Raw genomic sequence first — 20,835 nt, forward strand, 5'->3', positions numbered from 1 at the left:
TACGATTTCCCATTTGGTTCACTGATTACAAACGGTTTCTGTTTGCAACTCAGACAACAGTGTTGTCATCGATCAACATCTAATGAGTCCAATGTTGCTAGGATATCACGCACTGTGTTGTAAGTATACAGCACTTAATACGATCTGACGTCGAGATTATGACCAGATGTATTTATAGCCACAAGAGATAAGTGACTTGGAATTTGGACAAGGCTCTGAGAGAAATGTGGAGCAGGGCCCTATTTGGAAATGCTTGATTGCTTTGATGAATAAGTGCATTGTGGGTAATTTGGCCAGTTCGGGGCAAATAAACTGCGGCCATATATAGTATATCCACATTATATATTTTGCTGCCGCAAAGAAAACCAGTTACGCATCTCCAATGATTTCCCTGAGCATAAACACAAGTCTAATTAAAAGATCCCTCTTTCGCTGCCAGGTCAACCACAAGTGCAGTGTAGACCACACAGGCAGGGCCAAGAGAGCATAATTATCTCTCTGGTGTTACAGACAAAAGAGGCGAACAACAAGCAATTTGGTGCTACCTTGAGACGTACCAGTACCATTTCAACTACAGATTAGTATTAGAATGTTTATGTCAAAAGTGTTCAAAAAGAGGATTTAATAAAGCTTATAATGTGTGTTAACGCGCCCACAGTAGTCATGGTATCATGAATGCAATCATGTTTTTAATACAGCAACAAAGAATGAGGAAATCCTGTTTAAGCTTTTTGCTGTACAGCACTTCAGTGTGTGTCGACTGTGAAGGAAACGACTAACGCTGTGGCCAGGTACTAGGCTGGGCTCGGGACACCCACACACGTTCACTGTTGTCAACACTTTCTTGCTTTCCCCTATGAAAGGGACTCTTCCGGCCCTCTGTCACACTTCAAGCACATTTGTGGTCGCTGACGTTATTGACAGAGAACATTTCTTTCACACTTTGGTGTCTGCTTGTCTATAAAAAACAAAACCAACTCTTAAAATAGACTTATTTCAAAGAGCGGAAGGATGAAGCAAACACTAGTGAAACCACATTTATTTTCCATTCAGGTCGTATCTTGTTATTTTCAAATGCTAATGAACATTACGTCGACATCTATCGAATACGGTGGATTATTTTATTTTATTATTTTTATTTCTGAAAATAGGCAGGTTGCTAAGCAGAAAACAGTCGGAAATCATTTATAAATACGTTATAATACAAGCAAAATGTACATCACGCATAATAAAAATCCCACAGTTTATGCTTGTCTTTATGATTCACTGATTGCATTGAGATTTTGCACTTTCTCCTGCGGTCCTTGAACGCACCAGGGTTGCTGTCTACAAGTCTACTAGGTAAACAAATACAGTGCGGCCGAGACTTTGGCTAGATGATGGCAATAGCCAGAGCCTGGAACCAATGTTGTGGTTTCAACTATCCAATCGTGGGATGGGACACATGTTCGGTTTTTCCGAGCGCTCTTCCAGTCATTATTACATGAGTATACTCTAAAGGTAACATGTTGCTCTTCAAATAAGGACCAGTTTTGCCAACCACACTGGAAAACTAATGCCAAAACTTCTCGGAACCCCTTTATTTTTGGGGGGAGATTCCTTTATAATATCAAACTATTCTTAACACAAACCTGTGCTCACTGTCCTCACATTGTTGGTTTGTGGTTAGAGCTCAAGGGAAGGGCGGCAGAAACATGTTTTCTGACACAGAGGAAAATTAAACGAACCACACATTGTCCTTTTTTTTATATATTTGCACAGTCACGTTTTCCCTAAAATTAGAGCTGCAGACTGTTATGTCTACAGTGTTGGTCATTGTAAGACTCAGCTATCCTACAAAAAAAGCTCGCCCACACATTATGCTGGGTGAGGAGATTGCACACAGTTGGACAATGTGCACCAGGTTTTTGTAACTTAAACTACAGGAACACTTGCCCCATGGTGAATGTAATGGCAGTTCATTGCAGATGGAACACAATAATATCAACACTTTTGCAATCTGCCTGTTTTTTACTATGCTGTATGCTCGAGGACTGTGTCGTGGATCAGACTCACAGAAATGACCAGAAATGGAGAAGAAAATAAAATGTGCAGAGCAACAGCTGTCTTTTGGCCAGAACCCACAGGTTGGGCTAGAAATAAAAGACAGATGACGTTCACTTGCCTGAGGAATCTGTTTTTTGAACTCTCATAAGAAGCGAAAAGGAGACCAACAGATGCATTAAACCTGAGAAAGATCTGTTTATAAGAAATACATTTGATTTAACTCCTTGTATAGGATTTGCCTGATTCACTAGAAATATTGTCTTGCCTTGATACATTGCCCCCGTGATCAATACATACTGTTAGCCATCCTTATAGAGGAAGGAGAGAAGAGCTCGAGCTGCTGAGGAAAGTGACAGTATGTAACTCGAATGGCCTATGCGAAGTCTGTGTTATACTTCAGAGAGGAGCACTTCACATCATGGGACTTACCTTACGATGTTCTCCAGGCACCAAACCTGTTCCCTGGGCTCTGAAAGCAGACAGGACTGACGTAAATGGGCTCCCTGCTTTGTTATCACAGTACCACAGCTCAGGACCCCAGAGGCAACAGGCGTGATTACTGTCTTTTGAATCCTCCTCCCACACAAATAATAACACAAAGAAAAACAGATTATTACTCATGTGACTTTGTGAGGCTTCGTATTTTGCATTTGTTTGTATGGCCTTATTGATACTTAAATATGTTAATCATGTTGGTAATGGTAATGGTAATGGTTTTATTTCATTTGAACATGCATCAGATTACAATTGAGTGCATCACATAATCAGAAGCAAAGCTTATTAAATCCTACCCCTCCATCTGGTACTTTTACAATCAGTAACTGTTACATTTGTTCACTTCCTGCTTTCCTAATATAGTTTCAGGGTTTTGATTTTTTAAATTTTTTGTCCCGTACCGAGGTATGAGGTGATATGACCATACAATGACATAATGGGTACTATTGTAACTGTCAATATAGTGATATGTATAGTACATCATGACTGGTTAAATAATGTAACCGGTATTTGAAAATATGGGTTAATAAAGATGTTATAACCCAATACATTTGGGTTTTGGATGGCAGTCGATAAACTCATATGATTGTTTTTTTAATGCTGAGACTAAATAACACAAACCAATCACAAATCACTTCAATTAATAGTCAGTCAGAATGTGCTGGAATGGAAGGTTGAGATACAGGATGATCAAGTTGCGGCCCGAAGCTCCCGAAATCAAAGGCGCATCTCCATGGCCTCTTTAGGAGCAGACCTATCAAACGCCAATCATCTCCTTTTTAGGACTATCATTTGGTCCCACAGTAAAAGAAACAGAATGTAGAGAAAAGCAAAGGACCTGCGGTTCCTTCTAATGCAGCAGCAACAGCAGCAGTCTTCTGCTTTAAAGTAGTGTTTTATTGGATATCAGAGCTGGAGGAGAGTCCAAAGAAAATAGGTCTTATTCATTATTAGAACCAGCTGTGGTTTTCCACTCTGATGACTCATCTATTTTTTTTCTTTTTCACCCTATTCTTTGACTTTTTTTTTTCTATAATTTAGGGTAGCTGAGGGTTTTTCATTGAGAAACACTGAGCCATCTCTACTGGATATTTGTTTTGATTATCAGGGATTGCTGCCACAATGGTGCATGTTCATTGCTTTACTCATCCTCCTCCATGCAAGCATTGTGCCACATGGATCCTCTGCATGTTTTATTTAATGTTTCAATCTTTCTTTCTACTTTTCACCCTTCAGTGCCGATGATAAAGACAGAACCCAGTGATGACTATGATTCTTTGGGGACTTCGGCGCTGTCCATACATTCAAAGTCCTACTTCAGCCATTCCAGACTTAACCCCATCTTGCCTGTTGCCGATCACGATGCCTGTCTGGCTGGTGGCTACCCTCCCTGCCCTTCTGTCAATGCTGCCATGTCGTCATCGTCCCCCAATCCCAGCCCAACCCTGCATGACCTCTCCCCTGTGGCATACAACAAGTGCCTCCCCAATAGTCCTACCCAAGTAGTACCTCCAAGTCATATGGTGACTGCCTTCCAGGAGACCAATGGCAGGCCGATCCTTACCCATCCAGCATCTCCTGACCACAGCTCCCCCCTAGGTATGCTCCAAACTCAGGGAAGCCCCAGCCACATCAACAGCCCAGGAACCCAGGGATTCCACCCTGTCTATGCCAACAGCAGCGCTTCATCCTCCCCGGCCTCTCATGCCTCTACCCCCAGTGGGCCTGCAGAGAGTCCATTTGTTCAGGCCTACAGCCCCAGCCAGGCTCAGGCAGCAGCAGCAACCTCGGCTCAGGCTGGCGGGAACTCACCAAGCCTGCTTCACGAGGACTCCAGTCCACCTGCAATTGCCATCACGGTCAAACAGGAACCCCAGGAACTGGACCAGATATACCTAGATGATGGTGAGTTTCAAAATGCTAATGAATGTTTAATGTAAAACAATAGATTGTATTTATGCAGAACATTAGTTTGGATTTAAATCTCTTTTTAAGTCTCTTTGTAGTTTTCTACAAAATAATGGCTGCAGCGTTATGTCACATTTTTGTCCCAGACAACTTATTTGCTTTTCTGTAGCATGCGGTCCTGTCTTTGTTGTTCTTTAAGTGGTAGCTTTAGTGTAAAACAGTACAATGCCTTGATAGGATTTTGAAACAATCTGTCAAAACATAACAAAAAGTTATGAGGTCAGTTGGAGTCCAGCAGAACAAAAACAGTGGCACACGCATAGCAAACCAAACTGTTGACATATCGACTAATGAAGGAAGCAAAACAATAGGTAGGGGTTTCCTAATTCCCGCCCCCCGTCTTTTTTGGAACGCTGTCGGGGGCTCTGAGGCAGAGGCCTTGTTTTCCCGTCTATTCCCCACGGAGTTAGGGCTATGCAACTGTCGTCATCAGGGGAGACTAAAGGGTCATCGGTCTACCCTGGCAATGGGATCAGACACACCCAAGAGACCATATGGTGGACTTTATTGCCCCCTGTGTCCATTCCACAGCTTGTCTCTTGAGTCACCACCCTGTTATCTGTGTTGTCAGAGGCACCACTTGTTGTTATGATATGTAATCACAGAGAACATCGACAGCATTTTGCTAGTTTGAAATTTTAACACCCCCCTGCAGCATCATGGTGAGGTAGCAAGGCTGTAAATGTTATGTTCCGCTCGTGTGTGTGTGTGTGTGTATGTGTGTGTATAATCAACAACTCACAAAGGTGAGAGGTTGGCATGAAGGGAACAGGGGAGTGGGAGGTTGTTGATGTTGAACTGTAATTGTGTTGAAATACAGATGTCAGCATATCTGTCGGTTTTGATGAGTCCCATTTGTCGTCATAAACAGGCAATGCAGACAAAGAAAGATGTTATTATCAACTACGTATATTAACTTATTCTGCACGTTTGCGGATGACTTCTTTTAAGGTGGTATCTCTATAGTAAACGCCCTAGAATGTGGAATTCAACTACTCCCACCACTAGTGTACAACCATTGGGTACCCAACCATGACCCGGCGGAGATGATCTGACATTTAGACAAGAGTGAATCGTCGGTAATCACTGATATGAGATTTGAACGTAAAGGGTTTTTCATCCACCGATCAGAATGTGAATAATAGAGAACATTTAAAAGTGATAATGCATTTTTTGTTCCACTTTTCTCACCACACAAGCAGTCCAGACTCTTTGTACACCTAGCAGCAGTATGTCCACCATTTCTTGAGTTTTTAGCACAAAAAACTCTAAAACTGGTAGGTTTAAAACAATATAGAAATTTGCGATAATAATCAAGATCAGACGATATTTTTTTTTGGTATCGCCCAGCCCTATTTATGAAATAATCAACATTACATACGTATATACACTGTTAACTTTGCTGGCCATGTTAATATAATTGTTGAAATGTGAAATCAATTACTTACTCAGTACAGGTTCAACAAACAACAACTTTTTGACTCTGAAAGGTCATCATACTCGGGCAAACAGTTTGCTTTTTGAAAATGTTTGTCAAAAGCATTACTTTAACAGTTCATTAAGAATTTACTTTGGACACTGAAATGGATGGTTTAAAATGTCCATATTTCCTATGGGAACATTGAATTGAGCAAATTGGAGTCTGACCAACATCTCAGAACAGACTGAGTTTTGTTGTCTTTTCAACCAAACGCCCATAAAACTTTGTTAGTATGAATTATGTTCTCAGTGTTACCAATACATATGCGAGACAGAAGCTTTCAGTCCATTCTGAATAATTGAATTAAGTGAAACTGCAGCTTTATTTTGGATTTTGTATCGGTATCCCTTTACACAGACTATAGTCATTCAGATATGCCAAGTCTATTGAAATACCAAAATAAAATTCTGTAACCTAGTTTCTGTTCCCCACTACTCCATCCATTGTCACTTAATGGGTTCAGTCTTTCTCCACCCAACGGCCAAATGTGTTCTATCAGTGATTACAGTTGCATTAGGGACGCACAGGAATGTGTATTGATTGACCAAGGACAGTGAAGAAGCCCCGTGAAAAACCTCGCTATGCTACCGTTTTGCATCACCCGTCATCTGCGCGTGCATTCTGTGGTGAGCTGCTGGAGTCCTGGTAAGTATGCGGTGGTAACAGCATACTCCAAAGGCATCTGCTGCTCCCAGTCTTCTCTCACTGTCCTCAAATGAGTCCTAAGTTAAAATAAATAAGATTGGAAGGCAGCTCATAGTGCCTTCTGCATGCATTACCGCTGTGCGTTAGTTAGCTGAGCTCTCCATTAGAGAGGAAGACAAGCAGATGACCTCACCTCAGCAGCAGTGATTTAATGCCAGCGATGTAGAATAGTGTTGCTCCTCACCAATTGGGGGCCGGTGATTTGGAGTCTACGGGAGCACACTTGATCTTCCCCATGAGTGCAGCACCTCCCACGCTCCAATGCTTAGGCCTCCAGCTCTCATCAGGCAAAGGAAATGTGTCTCTCTGGCCAGGCCTAGATTTTATATAGCCCTTGAGAAATCACTCAACTTATCAATGGTGAGCTACTGTACGACTAGGAGCACTGTTAGTGCGGTGGGAGTCTGTGCTTTAAAACCCTGGGCTACACAAACAATTTCCACAGTAGATTTTGTCTGCATACTCCCTTTGCTGTGAGCAAGGCGTACTGCGTTACCCATGCCACCCGCTTAGCCCATGAAGGAAGCGAGGGAATTCTAAATGTTACCAGAAGACTATAAATTGTTGCATCAGACACTTTATGATGGTTCTCATATGAAAGTGAGCTCACACAAAATGATCCATATGGCTAGTACAATGGAAGGTAAAACCTAATCCATAATTAATCCACAATTAGGTTGAATTGAAATTGAATATCAATTTATCATTGTGAAAATGATGCCATTAGTTGTACAGTTTTTCAATCAAATAAGCAACATTTTTATATTCTTAACTGTAATGCAATCATGAAAATAAGTGAATTATTGTAAAATTAATGGTAAAACATACAAATAATAACATTTATCCCCATCTGGAACTTAGATGAATAAGTGTAGTATACGGCGATGATTGAGATAATTGCTCTGCATCATATAGACTAACTTTCTGAGCGGTATGGACGAAAACTTATACTGTGATATATTTAGGCTTCTGCTCCACCCCCCCTCCCTCTTGCATGTAGGCATGAGGGAGATCCAGCTCACATCCAGTCTATATCGATATCAACCATTAACCATCAACCATTAGCTTAAATATATATAATATATATATCAATATTATAATATTGATATTTTTTAAAATAACGATAAATCACCCAGCCCAGGATGTACTATACATTGTCTTGTTATTTTAATATTTTTGTTAATGCATAGTTTTACAGAGATTTGTGTACCAAATTTATGCATCCCAAGTTCTATTTCACTTCCATGTTTTTCATCACATTTTTCTGTTTTCATCGGACATTTGCCATAGAGAAACCATTTCTCTGTATGTGTGATAGTTTGTGTCAAGTACCAGTAGCGGGCTGACCGGGCCAGGCAGCCAATCGTATGAGACTCCTGCTGTGTGTCCTGTCCTATTAGCTGCTGTAGTGATTGGTGATATCATGAAATGCTGCTGAATGCAGCACAGTAGTGCTAATCAGAAGGCCAGATTTCTACCAGCTGCCTCTCCAGAACACAGAGAGCCCTTATTCCCCAAAACAAGAAAAAAAAACACATTGGTCGGTGCAGTCTCTGTCAATTGCTGACAGTTAACATATGTGCTCTGATTGCCTTGCGTTTCAGGGCAGTTTTACTTGTGATTGTTTCCTCCTCAATTCAGGGTTTGTGCATTTGAAACTCGACAAGGGTTGTTTTTTCAACTTAAAAATCAAAATGTTGTCAGTTCTCCTTCCCTTCGGAAACAAAAAGGGGCATTCTATTCTTGCAGAGGATCTCCGTATAGCACAGATGACTCTGAAGGCAACTCAAGGCTTTCCTCATGGAAAATATTACACATTCTGGAAAGTTTCCCAGACCCCAGGACTCTCCAAAACCCTTAATGATGATTGAGAGTGCGTCCACACCACGCTGAAAACATGCTGAGTCGATAACATTGGAGTGTGCCGCAAGGCTGGCTTTTGGATCAGAAGGGAGGACTGAAAAAAGAGAGTTAGAGGGACGGGTGTATATTAAATTTGAGGTTGGAAGTGTCTAATGGGACTCACTAAAGCAGATCTGCTTCTGTACATAAATACAATATGTGTTTTCTACTTGCTTATATCAGTTGAGTCAGCAAGTCGTGAAAGTATTCAGAGGGCACCTGACACTGAACCTCTTACCCTCTGACCCCTTTTGTGAAGGTCAAGTCTAGGTAAGCATCCCTAGAAAAAAGATGGTGGTTAAGTGCAATGCCAAGAACAAAGCCTTCTAGACAAAGTGATATTGACAGGTACCGGCGGAATGGTGATGGCTTTTTTATTATTCATGACCGCAAAGAGGATGTAGGTAGTTTACCATTGTTGTTATTGATGCCCTCTCACTGGAATCCAGTTTTCCTGGCAGACTTGACATGACAAGCTTTAAGTAAAAGTTTGAGATAGTTGGAGAAGTATTTCCGTACAAATATAATAATACACTACATTATTATTATTTTAGCGGCTCTATATTACAGCAGTAGATGGTATAACGTTTAACTAAAGAGCTATTACTTTTAGATGGAATATAAACAAAGGGAATTATAATACAGTCGTCCTTTTTTTATTGTGGTGAATTGGTTCCAGACCACACCACGATAAATAACATTCTAATGTGCAGGCTACGAGATCACTGCAGGGACGCAAGAAACAGTCACAGTAGTTAACACAGTAGTTAACCTTCAATGTATTTACTATAAACTTAAGAAAGGGTTTCAAACGCAGCGGGGAAGGACAAATTAGGGAGGTAAAAACTTACCACTTCTACATGAGCTTTTTTCCAGTCTATCACAATGGACATGCCATGGTTGACAGTGTGAAGGTAGTGTAATGTAGTGTCATGCCACATCTAACGCTTGTGTCATTACTGATGCCTAGTAACCATAATACTACATATGGTAATGGTAATGGTTTTATTTCAATTGAACATGCATCGGATTACAATTGAGTTCCACATGTCCAAAAGGAGTAGGAAGAAGCAAAGCTTATTAAATCCTACCCACCATCTGGTACTTTTACAATCAGTAACTGTTACATTTGTTCACTTCCTGCTTTCCTAATAGTTTTTTTTTTTTATTTTTTTTTATTTTTGTCATTTACCGAAGTACAAGCTGACATATCTTTTGATATTTTTGGACCAATAATAGGCCATAGTCAACCATGAAACAGCAATCATGAATTAAATCATTCATTATTTTTTGAAAAAAAGACGCTAGATTGAGGGACCGATGTTCAAACCGTGATGTAGCGTTGGATGACTGGTTCGGAGAAATTGAACCACCATGCTGTTGAGTGACAGGCCTTTGGATTACCCCCGTCTCTTCTTACATCATTTATCCTCACTGGCTAAACTTAAGAGCCTTCCGATTCCTGGTAGTGATCGGTTTTCTTTTTTGTAACATATTTGACACTATTGTCATGATTGTGTGAACTCTGAGCAATTAACTGGATCTAAGTGGTTACATATGACATTGGCAGTGGGGTCACATTACTCATTTTACGTCTTTTGAAAACTATCGGGAATATAATTATTTTCGATCAGATGCATAAAGACTAATGTGTAAAATCAGTCCTTTCATTACCAAATTGTGCTGGCATCCTTAAGTCTCCATGTGCACCACAGCCCTGGCAGAAGAACGACAGGATCTGGTCTAGTTTCAGTTGTTCTGTCATAATATCCAGAGTCACTGAAAAAGAATGCGTCTGCTCAAAAACTGCACCTAACCAATCTAAACACATTTTTATAAGTTTGAGATCTGACACATAAACTGTAGATGTGCTTTTTAGGTCTTGATTTCCAATTACGTTAGTATTTACTCTATAAAAACATCATCGACTTGTCAGATTTGCTACTGGAGGAAAGTGTAAGTTATTTTCTATAATTCACTCAAGCTGTGTACAAAAGGAACAACAACGATTTTTGCTGAAAAAGTACAACTGGATTTTACTCAAGAACCGGCGATTCAAGCCGCACAATATATTTGAAGCTCTGTTTCTTCAGTTAATCACGCATGACGTATCTCATAGACTTTCTCCTGACGCAGCCGTTTGGAGGGTCGGTTTACGTGGCTCACATTCTGAGGTTTAGGGAACACAAGTTGAAAAGCCACAGAGACACACAGATCGTCGTGGGTCAGGACGCAGACAGGGCCTGCGGCTTGGCATGGAGAAGTATCTGTGTATAGCTGTGATCATGAAGCTACCACCTCGGAATATGACAAATGGGAGTGTGGTTGATTGCACTTACGGGATTATCATGGAGGGAGTCTCTTTTGCTAAGAAGGCTTTATATTCCTCATATATGAGTTATGATTCAGTGTTCACAGAGTGAATGTTTTTTTGTGGTAGGTTCATGTGCTCATTTAGTCTTTGAGGTAACGGTTGAATGACAGCAACTAAACTGCTTTATTTATTAGCAGCACATTCTACCACTACTATTTAACCATGGTTCCTCTTTGGAGATCTTGTTGCAAACACCACAAATTCTGAAAAGAAACCATACATTAGCTTTTAATGGAGGATATCTCCAGCTGGCAAAGAAATATGAGCAGATGGAAAACTCATCGCAAATCTCAGCACATTCTAAACACCCAACAAGTCAACAGATTCACTAAAAAGTCAAGGTTATCATGTTGCAACATAAAGATGTCAAAGTTCTGAACAGCACCTTTGAAAGTGGAAATTGTTCAAACCCGGGGGCAAAGGCCCGGAATTCAACAAACACATCTATTATGTCTCTTGCATTGCAGCAGCACTTTTAATGCGGACTTAAATACCTGTGGCATCAGGAAACAGGAGCAGGTCTCCATTCCAGACCACTTAATAACAGCCCCCTCCATCTGAATTGTGTTTGCTCAGTGAAAACGTATCCTGTTGCGATGGATGTCAGGAGAGAGTTCTGATCCAGCTGTGTGAGATGGGGAAAGCCTTCGAGTTTTGCAACACTTGGCAGAGTGTGTCGTTTACCCCCAGAACGAAGGGGGTGGAAGTCTGGAGGAGGTAGTCATAAAGCCAACACAAGAAAACTGGAGGTGAGGTAGTCATAATGACTATAAATATAAAAAGGAAAGAAAATACTTTGTCTGTAATATTTCCATCAGTGAAGTGTGAACAAATTTACAGAGCCAGTGTCAATGTTATAGTCCATTAAGGACCCATGTGGACTAATGAAGATATGTATGCGCAGACAGCTGTCAGCAGAATGAATCACTCACAAGCGATGTTGTGATCTATCAGATTCGACGTCTTGGATGTCAGAATTCAGTGTATTTATGTGAGCTTGAGAATGAGATGAAAATTTGGGTTCAGCGGAATTCCATCATTTCCTCAAATCCAGGAATATTCAAAGAGCTTGAGAAGAAGCAGGTCAACCATATGAAGACGTGAGACATAGACACAGTCAGGCAGGTTGAGAGGAAAAGAGGAAAAACTGAGGTGGAAGAAAGTAGCATGCAATCCCGGTGATCTTTTTTTCCCTGGCAGCTTCTCCCGTTGCCTTTTCTACACACACACACACACACTCACACACATGCAAATAGTCTATGTGCCTGAAGAAATCAAAGAACAATTAACAGCAGCCAAGTTAAAGATCACAACTTATCTCTCGGCAGCATCGAGACCACCACGCAGTGGGTGAAAGATTTATTTTAGACGAGGGAACGATCATAACCAGTGAACTGCAAGTATCCTACTGTTGACATGTGACCCACAGCAGCTATAAACCTCAACAGGTCCCTCGACTGTCCTGATTTTATTCAGCCAAACTCAGCTGGTAACAAAACAACATAATAACAAATAGGGAAATCATTTCATGCTTGCAAATTCTTTTGTGTGAGGAGTAGAGATGTGATGAAAAGCATTCGCTGCTAAGGTCCACAATGTAAAATACAATGCACACCCCGATCGGGTTTTCAGGTAGAAAAGCTCTGAAAATCTATTTTTTGTTTTGCTGCTTTGTGTGCTTTTTGTGTCCTGCAGCATTGAGGATTTAAAATTGTCGGCTAGCTTTCAAGGTCAGCTTGTGAGTGTTAATCAGACAAGGCTTCAGCACATTCTGTCACATCCCAAGAGATCAGCACGTACCACAAAGCCAAGTTTTTGCTCCCAGCAGAGCCTTTTTAACAGTGACCCTCTGTAATGAGTGCCTCTTCTGTGACTAGTGTGTGGAAGTCCATGTTCAATACGATTTAGCTTACAAATCACAGCCAGCTTGACCAAAAATCAGCCAACAGAATGGCTTCACAAATTTTCGAGATGCTAACCAAAGGCCATGTTTTTCTTCCACACACACTCACTCAAAAAACGAGAATACAGAAGGGAGTCTCTGAGCCATCGGCCTGTGATGGATAGTGAACAATAAAGCGTGCACTGAGATTAACCTTGTTGGACAGGGAGAACACTCTTTCTCTGTATATAAATAAAAGAAAACAATTTTGAAATCCCACCTTACAACTAACATGCAACAGGTGATTTAACGAAGCTCAAGCAACTGCTCAAATGTACCTATAAATCCTAGTATTTTGCAGTACATAGCCAAATCCTCACTCAGACCAGTGCAACTGACTGAAGTATGATTATTTCAATATGCTCATATTCTGTATCAGCCGCCACAGGAGCATACGTTTCTCATTCTGAATCAGTCGCAGTGAGTTTATCAGATGGCTGAGTTATTTTATCATAAAGCAGTTGGTAATGAGCCATACAAAGACTTTTAATCTGTCTCCTTTCATTCGTCAGGCCTGGAGTTGTCTCTGATGTTCATTCAGTAAAGTTGTTTTGTTCACTTGCACTCCAACTTCTTCTTTAAGTTAGATATTGATAAAGTTTAGATGTCGACTTTAAATGTGGCATTTTTCAAAACCCCTCCATTATTGGAAATTTAAGGTAAATTCAAATACCATGGCGTAACCATAATCATTTTTTCAGCATTACCTGTGCAAATATGTTTGTTTGTTGTAATGTAATGTAATGCATATGTTAATATGGCATTCACTGCCAATCCAGCATTCATTAGCTTCATTTATTATTCTTTGTTTACGCCACAATAAGAAACAAATCGCTGCTACGGAGCTAACTAGCTAACCTCTCCAATTTACTTATTCTAAACTTAATGGTTTCAAACAAAGTGGTGAAGAAGGATAAAGTAAGAAGCCTAAAATTTACCACTTCCGCATGGAATGGGAGGATAATATATTTTCACTCTGTCCTGTCGGACATGCCATGGTTGACTCCATGGCATGTGAAGGTATGATAATCAAATTTAATGTTATGGTATGACACCCAGTGACTAGAATGCTACATATAATTTTCAATATTTTTCTACCAATAATAAGCCATAGTTGACCATGAAACAGCAATCGTTTATTAATTAACTATGATAAAGTGAGGCAGCGATGTAGCGAGGGATGACTTTCAGGTGTGCTTGAAAGGGTCGGAGGTGTCTCTGCTGTGTTCAGGAGCTTTAGTCATGCAGAGTTCTATTAAACAGCCGGAACCAACCCTCGCCCCAACACTGAACCTGCTCTCTTCATCAGCCTGTCCCTTGTTGACAGCTGCAAAAGTCAAGGCACTTGCAACCATAGACTGTTAAAACATGAGTTTTCCTCCTTAAATGACTTCCGTTGTGATGTGGCGCAACATAAAAAAAAAAATTAACTTGTAGGGCTTTTAATATAATGTTAGAAAAAGCACTGGTATACTTTGCCAAGCAGTCTGAAAGTGGCTGCACTATGATTTCACAGAGGTCAGTGAAGTGATGGGGGCATTGGAAAGCAGCAACCTTGTAAACACCTCTTCCTCATCCTCCCTGGGGACCACCCTCTCACGGGCACACCCGCAGCCTGGGAGGAAATGAGAGGAGGCGGAGAGGAGGGAAGTGGTGCTAGGAGACACAGAGTGAGGTGCGATAGGGAGAGGCACATCGAGAGAGTGCACGATCAAAGACAAAGGTTATAGACCACTGCTGCTAAAACAAGCACACCAGAGGTGGAGCTTTCAATGAAGCTCTTTAGATGTCTAATTTGGGATAGTATTTACATTGGATCACATCTTTTTTTGTTATTTGTGCAATTTCCAAGTGACACCTACATTTTCCAAGGTCAGGGTTCATTAGGTTCCACTTTGTTTTCATTATATCGCTCTGCAGACTTTATGCTGCCAAAGAGAAACCTGGGTTATGGTAATGGTAATGGTAATGGTTTTATTTCATTTGAACATGCATCAGATTACAATTGAATGCATCACATAATCAGTTCACAGTTCCACATGTCCAAAAGGAGTAGGAAGAAGCAAAGCTTATTAAATCCTACCCCTCCATTTTGTACTTTTACAATCAGTAACTGTTACATTTGTTCACTTCCTGCTTTCCCAATATAGTTTAAGTTGTTTTTTATCAAGTACCGAAGTACGAGATGATATGACCATACAATGACATAATGGGTACCATAGTACCAATATACCAATACCAGTACCAATATAGTGATAAGACATGCTCATGAAAAGCCTTCTGGGACAACCAGTCTCCTGTTAGCTTTATGGTGATGTTCTCCTCTGATTTCAGATCAACAGTTGCAATAAAAGTGACTGTTGTAATGTTTAGATTAGGTTCAGCTCAGAACTGCACGCTCTCTCTAATCGTCATCGTTACCTTGTGACACAATCCAGGTTAAATATGTGAAATGTGAAATTGACGAAAAAAACGTATAAAGATGTATTTTCTTCCTGTGACCCTTGACCTCGCATCGTTGTTCATGCTGTCGGTTGTCAGCACAGGATAAGCGACGCTGTCTGAGCTTCTCCACCCAGCCATTTGAGTCATGAGCGTAGGAGGCAGCAAATTGTCCATTAAGTGTTTCTGCTGAGGCCAAGAGAAGATTTGATATAGTGGGGAAACAAAAGTAATATGTAGCAGGAAATTCAATTGTCTCTCTCCAGCAAGTTGGACCTTTAGTTTGGCTTCTCTACCAAATCAATTCCACATGAAGTTCAAATAGGGTTTAACTTTGTCTTACCAGTCCCCTTTGACTCTAGCGAGTAGTGTTTATCTGTGTTTATACTATATGCCCCAGCTTCTATGACACTGGCGCACTTCCTCACATGCGGCAAGAGCCGAAACGCTACAATAGAAGGAAGCAACCTCCGCTTTCTCACAAGGCTGATGTGCCAATACACGAGTGTCAAGAAGGAATAGGAAGCATCATCCTGCACTACAGCATGAAGGTCCTTGACCTCAACACAGCTGCAGCTTTATTCCTGCAGTGAAAGTGAGAGAAGTTCAGGAAGGTGCCCTCCTCTCCTTCAGTGTCATGGGACTGAATGTGAGAACAGAAGTCCCTGGCAGGAAACCTCTGTTACAGACTTCATGTCAAAGGTTGTGCTTTCTAAAGTCAGTTCAGAGAAGCTGATGGTTGAGAAGTCTCTCTCCGTCAGGTCATTGCCAGACAACCGATGGCAGAGGATCAGGTTGCAACTGCTAAAGCCTCCAATTGACTGTTGGGCCTCTGAGCTTTGCATCTCAGCAGACCTGACAGGTCTGGTTTAAACTCCTAATACTCGAGGTTGGATTGCTTGGTTGTCCTTACAGTTTAATATTTCATTCATCATATTTTATGAATTATATTTCTCAGTTTGATGACTGCTTCATTGGTTACGATTATCTTGACTAGTATCATAAAGCTGTCTGCTTTCTAAGGCTGTGGTTGGGTACTCTAGTCTGGGGCAAATGTGGAGGAAAAGATCAGCTATCAGACCAAAGGTAAGGACAGGGAAAGCTTTTGTGACTTATCAAGTGACAAAACTCATATACAGTAGTCCCTCGTTTATTGTGGTTAATTGGTTGCAGACCCATCTGTGATAAGTGAATTTCCATGAAGCAGAGAGTACTTTCAATCTAACTCTAACCGTGGTTATAAAACAAGAGTTTTCAGAATATCTCATATTCCGGTCAATATGGTAATAAATCGATTATCATTTGAATTAAAAATAAAGTTAACAGTTAATCATGCCCGATTCTGGATTTGCTTCCATGTGCATTTAGCAAACCATTGCGGTATCTGACAGTGAATAGGGCAACATTCAAAGCATCATGTCATCATTCTGGCAGCAGCCATGGCCAACAAGTATGTTTTCTATTGAGCCCAATTTTAATAGGTTGACATACAGAACTAAATCAGCATTTGAATTCTATTAAAATCTCTGAGAATTGAAAAAAAAATGTACATATTGGATGAAAACATCACTGATTGCATCAGTCTGGGCACAAAAAGCCACCATTTGAACATAGAGACATTTTATACGATCCCCCAATGAGTTACATGTACAGCGTGTACAATGAGGCCATTGTATTTGTACTGTACTGTGTAGGGAAGGCAAAAACATGAAACCCTACTCAAACTTTCCAGTCGTGTCTACCTTTGCACAGGCACGAAGTGAAGTGGTTATTGTCCTAATGAGCATGAGCAGTTGTCAAGTGGTGGTGCCTGATAGATATTAAAATGTATTGACCTTGCTATATTATATTATATTATCCTGTTAGAATCTCGACCAACAAGCACCCACCCACGCAGCCTTGTGGATGTATTTTTTGTTTTCTTTTAACCAGGATCTGTACTGGTACTCCGTTTATTTGCACACATGGCTAAATTGCCCATTGGCGGCACTTTTGTTAGACCAATTAGCTTATTTTAAGTGTTGTGCAATAAATTGTGGTATTAATTAAAATAAGCAAAATAACCTGCCCGACAGATTTAAGAAAAACTAACTGATTTTACTTATTTCTGGTGTTTCTGACAAATAGAAGGTGCCTTGAAAGAAACAAAACATATGTAAGTCAGCACATTTCACATTGAATTCATGTATTGCTTAGATTTGAGTTTTTGCAGTGCACCTTATTTAAATGTCTGGGCTTCGGCAGTGTCAATATAAGTCCTGACAGGTTGACCTCATGGTCGACTGACTGCTGTGGCACTGCTGCTAATGAACTATGTCACAGTGTTTGAGTAAGTCTAAAGAGACATGTTTTTCTTTTTTTTTCGCCCAGGGAATAATGCAGTTGAATTTTCCACTGTTTTTGTTTATTCATGGAGGGGTATCCTCTCAGTTAGAGCTTTCCATTATTAGACTGAGCTCCTGAACTAAGTCAGAATAAGACAACAAGTCAAATATGTTTACCCAGCTGTCCTCTGAGATGACACAATTAATTTGTTCAAGCATAATGTGAAAATTAGTATTCATTTTAAAGTGGTCCTCGCTCTCCGGGCTCATTATATAAATAAGGATGAAGTTTTGCAGCCAAATTCCACATTGAAATGTTTCCAAGCGTGTCTGACTGCGTTCCTTAATGCTGCATATTTGAGGATATCTAGTCACTTCATGGAAGGCGAAAGTGATCCTAAAATGAAATACCGTTGTGTCTGCATTGACACATACCTGACATTGTCCTCTTGCGGTGGTTTACTAAAGGGGAAGGAAAAATGAATAAAATGCATGAAGCAACGGTTTCCTAATCAATCAAAAGGCAAAAAACATTCCAGTGCCAATAAGACTGTTTTAAGTTTTCAACAATGTCTAAAAATCCCTGAGGTTGTTACTAGCACCTCATACATGCGTTGCCCCTTTGGTGTGGCATTTGGCCACATCCTGCTTCTGAACTTCTCACTCAACGAACTATACGTAAGTGAAAACAAAAGGGCAGCTCTTTACGTTTGTCTCACTTCAGCACCCGTTTCCCCAGAATGGAACATCATCAGCTATGCCAATGGAAAGTGTTAGTTGACAAATCACAGCAGTAAAAGGAGGCAGTAACAGTACAGTTTCACTACTGTTTAAGTGAAGACAGGATGTGTGTGTTTTTTTTCTTATTATTGCGGAACAACATAAAAGGTATTTGTGGCTCTTTTATAGCCAAGCGTATTCCTTTTCAGACTTACCTGGAGCTGTTTCTCACCCTGGCTCCAAACTGGAGGGGTGATATAAAAGTTGGATCATTGTTAAACGTGTGCTCTTGGTTAATGCCTTGCCATGGCAGTGCTAAAATTAACCTGCAGCGTGTAAATGCCTGTTGAGCCAAATAGAGTTCAAAACAGCCTGCAGTGTTGGCACAGGTTGTGTTTTTCCAATGGGAGTTCCTCCTGGTTCAGGAGGTGAGTCCCATGCAAGATGTTTGTGTGTGTGTGTGTGTGTGTGTGCGTGTGTGTATGTGCATGTAGGTGTTAGTCTGGACTGATGATTATTGTAGATACGGTATGTGGGTGGCCTGTTTGAAAAAGAGTAATCCTTGATGCTTTCTATGTTCATAAGATGCTGTCTAAATTCAGTAATTGCTTTATATTTTCATGCTACACTGTGCGAAACATTACAAATTAAATCCACGCAAATACATTACACATTACATATACATACATTAAATCTAAGCAAATGAATACAGTTTTTGTATGATTGATTTTCATTGAGGCTGCACGGTGGTCGAGTGGTTACCGCGCAGACCTCATAGCTAAGAGACCCGACTTCAATCCCACCCTTGGCCATCTCTGTGTGGAGTTTGCATGTTCTCCCCGTGCATGCATGGGTTTTCTCCAAAAACATGCTAGGTTAATTGGCGACTCCAAATTGTCTATAGGAATGAATGTGAGTGTGAATGGTTGTTTGTCTATATGTGCCGTGTGATTGGCTGGCCACCAGTCCAGGGTGTACCCTGCCTCTTGCCCCAAGACAGCTGGGATAGAATGAAGGAATTGAATGTTTTCATAGTTAGAGCATAGAAAATCTACAAAATATATATGTTTTAACATTATTAGAGCCCTTCAGACATCAAATAACACCCCTATAGTCACCTTTACACTTGTATTACCCAATGTAGTTGACATAGTAACAGAATGTAAGCCAAACATTACAATAACATTACAGTAACATTACTGACACCTGGTGGTCAGTGTTGAATACTACATATCAGAATTTGAATGCATCTTCTTAATTTTAGAAGTATGATGTGACCCGCGACCCTCGTGAGGATACGCGGTAGAAAATGAATGAATTAATGTATGATTGTCATTGAACAATTTCACCAAAATATAACTGAAATTTCATAGATAACCCGCCATGGGGCAAAAGAAAGTAGCAACTGTCACTTAAAATCAACCTCGCCAGGATGTATGGGAAATTCCATTACAATTATTTTGCGTTGTTTCAGTTTTTGAGGTGCATGTTTTTTATGAATTTTAGAGTGGTAATATGTTTTGACATTATTATCTACTGTAAGTACAGGAAGAATGTCCATAATACGTTACACATATTATAGCTCTTCTGAAGTCCTATTACACTCTGCTTGTGCACCTAATGAGGTGTTCAGTTAGTGTCAATTACATGTTCTACTGTTTGTTTTTCAAACATTCAAGCCGTGTCTCGTGATAACACATTGCCCCAAGGTGGGTGGACTTCCTGTCTCGGCTCCTCACCGTTAGACTCCGTCAGTCTCCGACAACATCAGTCCGCTTTATCACAACCAGGTTTATAATTGAGGAGCTTCTTGTTTGTGTTGAGCACCAGGACTGGAGGTCCTCGCCATCTTCTCAGTCACTTCCCTCTGTTTTGCCAAAGAACACAAAGCAGATAAAAGCTGCAGGGCCGCCTGGCCGACTGTGGGAAAGGCGCGGGCACAGGAAAGACATAAGGATGGCTTGTGCAAAAGAGAAGTGTGTATGGTGCCGATATGACTGATATGCTTGGACTCTAGGATGCGAATGTCTCCCAAGTTCCTTTTGACGGGACAAATTATGTGTGATGCTGCCCCATTGTTATGTTGGTATCATGTATTGAGAAAAACTGTTTACTTGGTGTTTTGGTATGATGGCACCTGTTTGGGCACTGCACTGTGCAGAATGAAGACAGTTCAAGCCAAAATGACGAGTTTGTTATGCAAAATATTGCATGATAATCAAGAAAGTCTATGAAAAGCAGGGTGACCTTTTAATAAAACTTTTAGTCAGAAACGGAATCCTACAAAAACTTCGGTTTGACTGTATAATAATCCCCTCCTTTTATCACGGTTAATTGGTTCCAAACCCAAACGTGATAAATTCAATTCCGCAAAGTAGGATTCTTTATTTCTAAATGGAATGTTGGCTGCACGGCGGAAGAGTGGTTAGCGCGCTGG

At 40.6% G+C, this 20,835-nt stretch overlaps 1 protein-coding gene across 2 annotated transcripts in view; it reads left to right on the forward strand.

The window, feature by feature from the left end:
- Positions 1–20,835, forward strand: part of LOC131105300 (nuclear factor of activated T-cells, cytoplasmic 1-like) — a 46,569-nt gene that overhangs the window by 23,324 nt on the left and 2,410 nt on the right. For both annotated transcript variants that reach the window (XM_058053283.1, XM_058053284.1), the window contains one exon: positions 3,778–4,446. In XM_058053283.1, coding sequence (XP_057909266.1) covers positions 3,778–4,446 — 669 coding nt within the window. The remainder of the gene's footprint in view (positions 1–3,777; positions 4,447–20,835) is intronic.

The sequence above is a fragment of the Doryrhamphus excisus genome, chromosome 17 (assembly GCF_030265055.1).
Source record: "Doryrhamphus excisus isolate RoL2022-K1 chromosome 17, RoL_Dexc_1.0, whole genome shotgun sequence".
Classification (NCBI taxonomy): Eukaryota; Metazoa; Chordata; class Actinopteri; order Syngnathiformes; family Syngnathidae; genus Doryrhamphus; species Doryrhamphus excisus.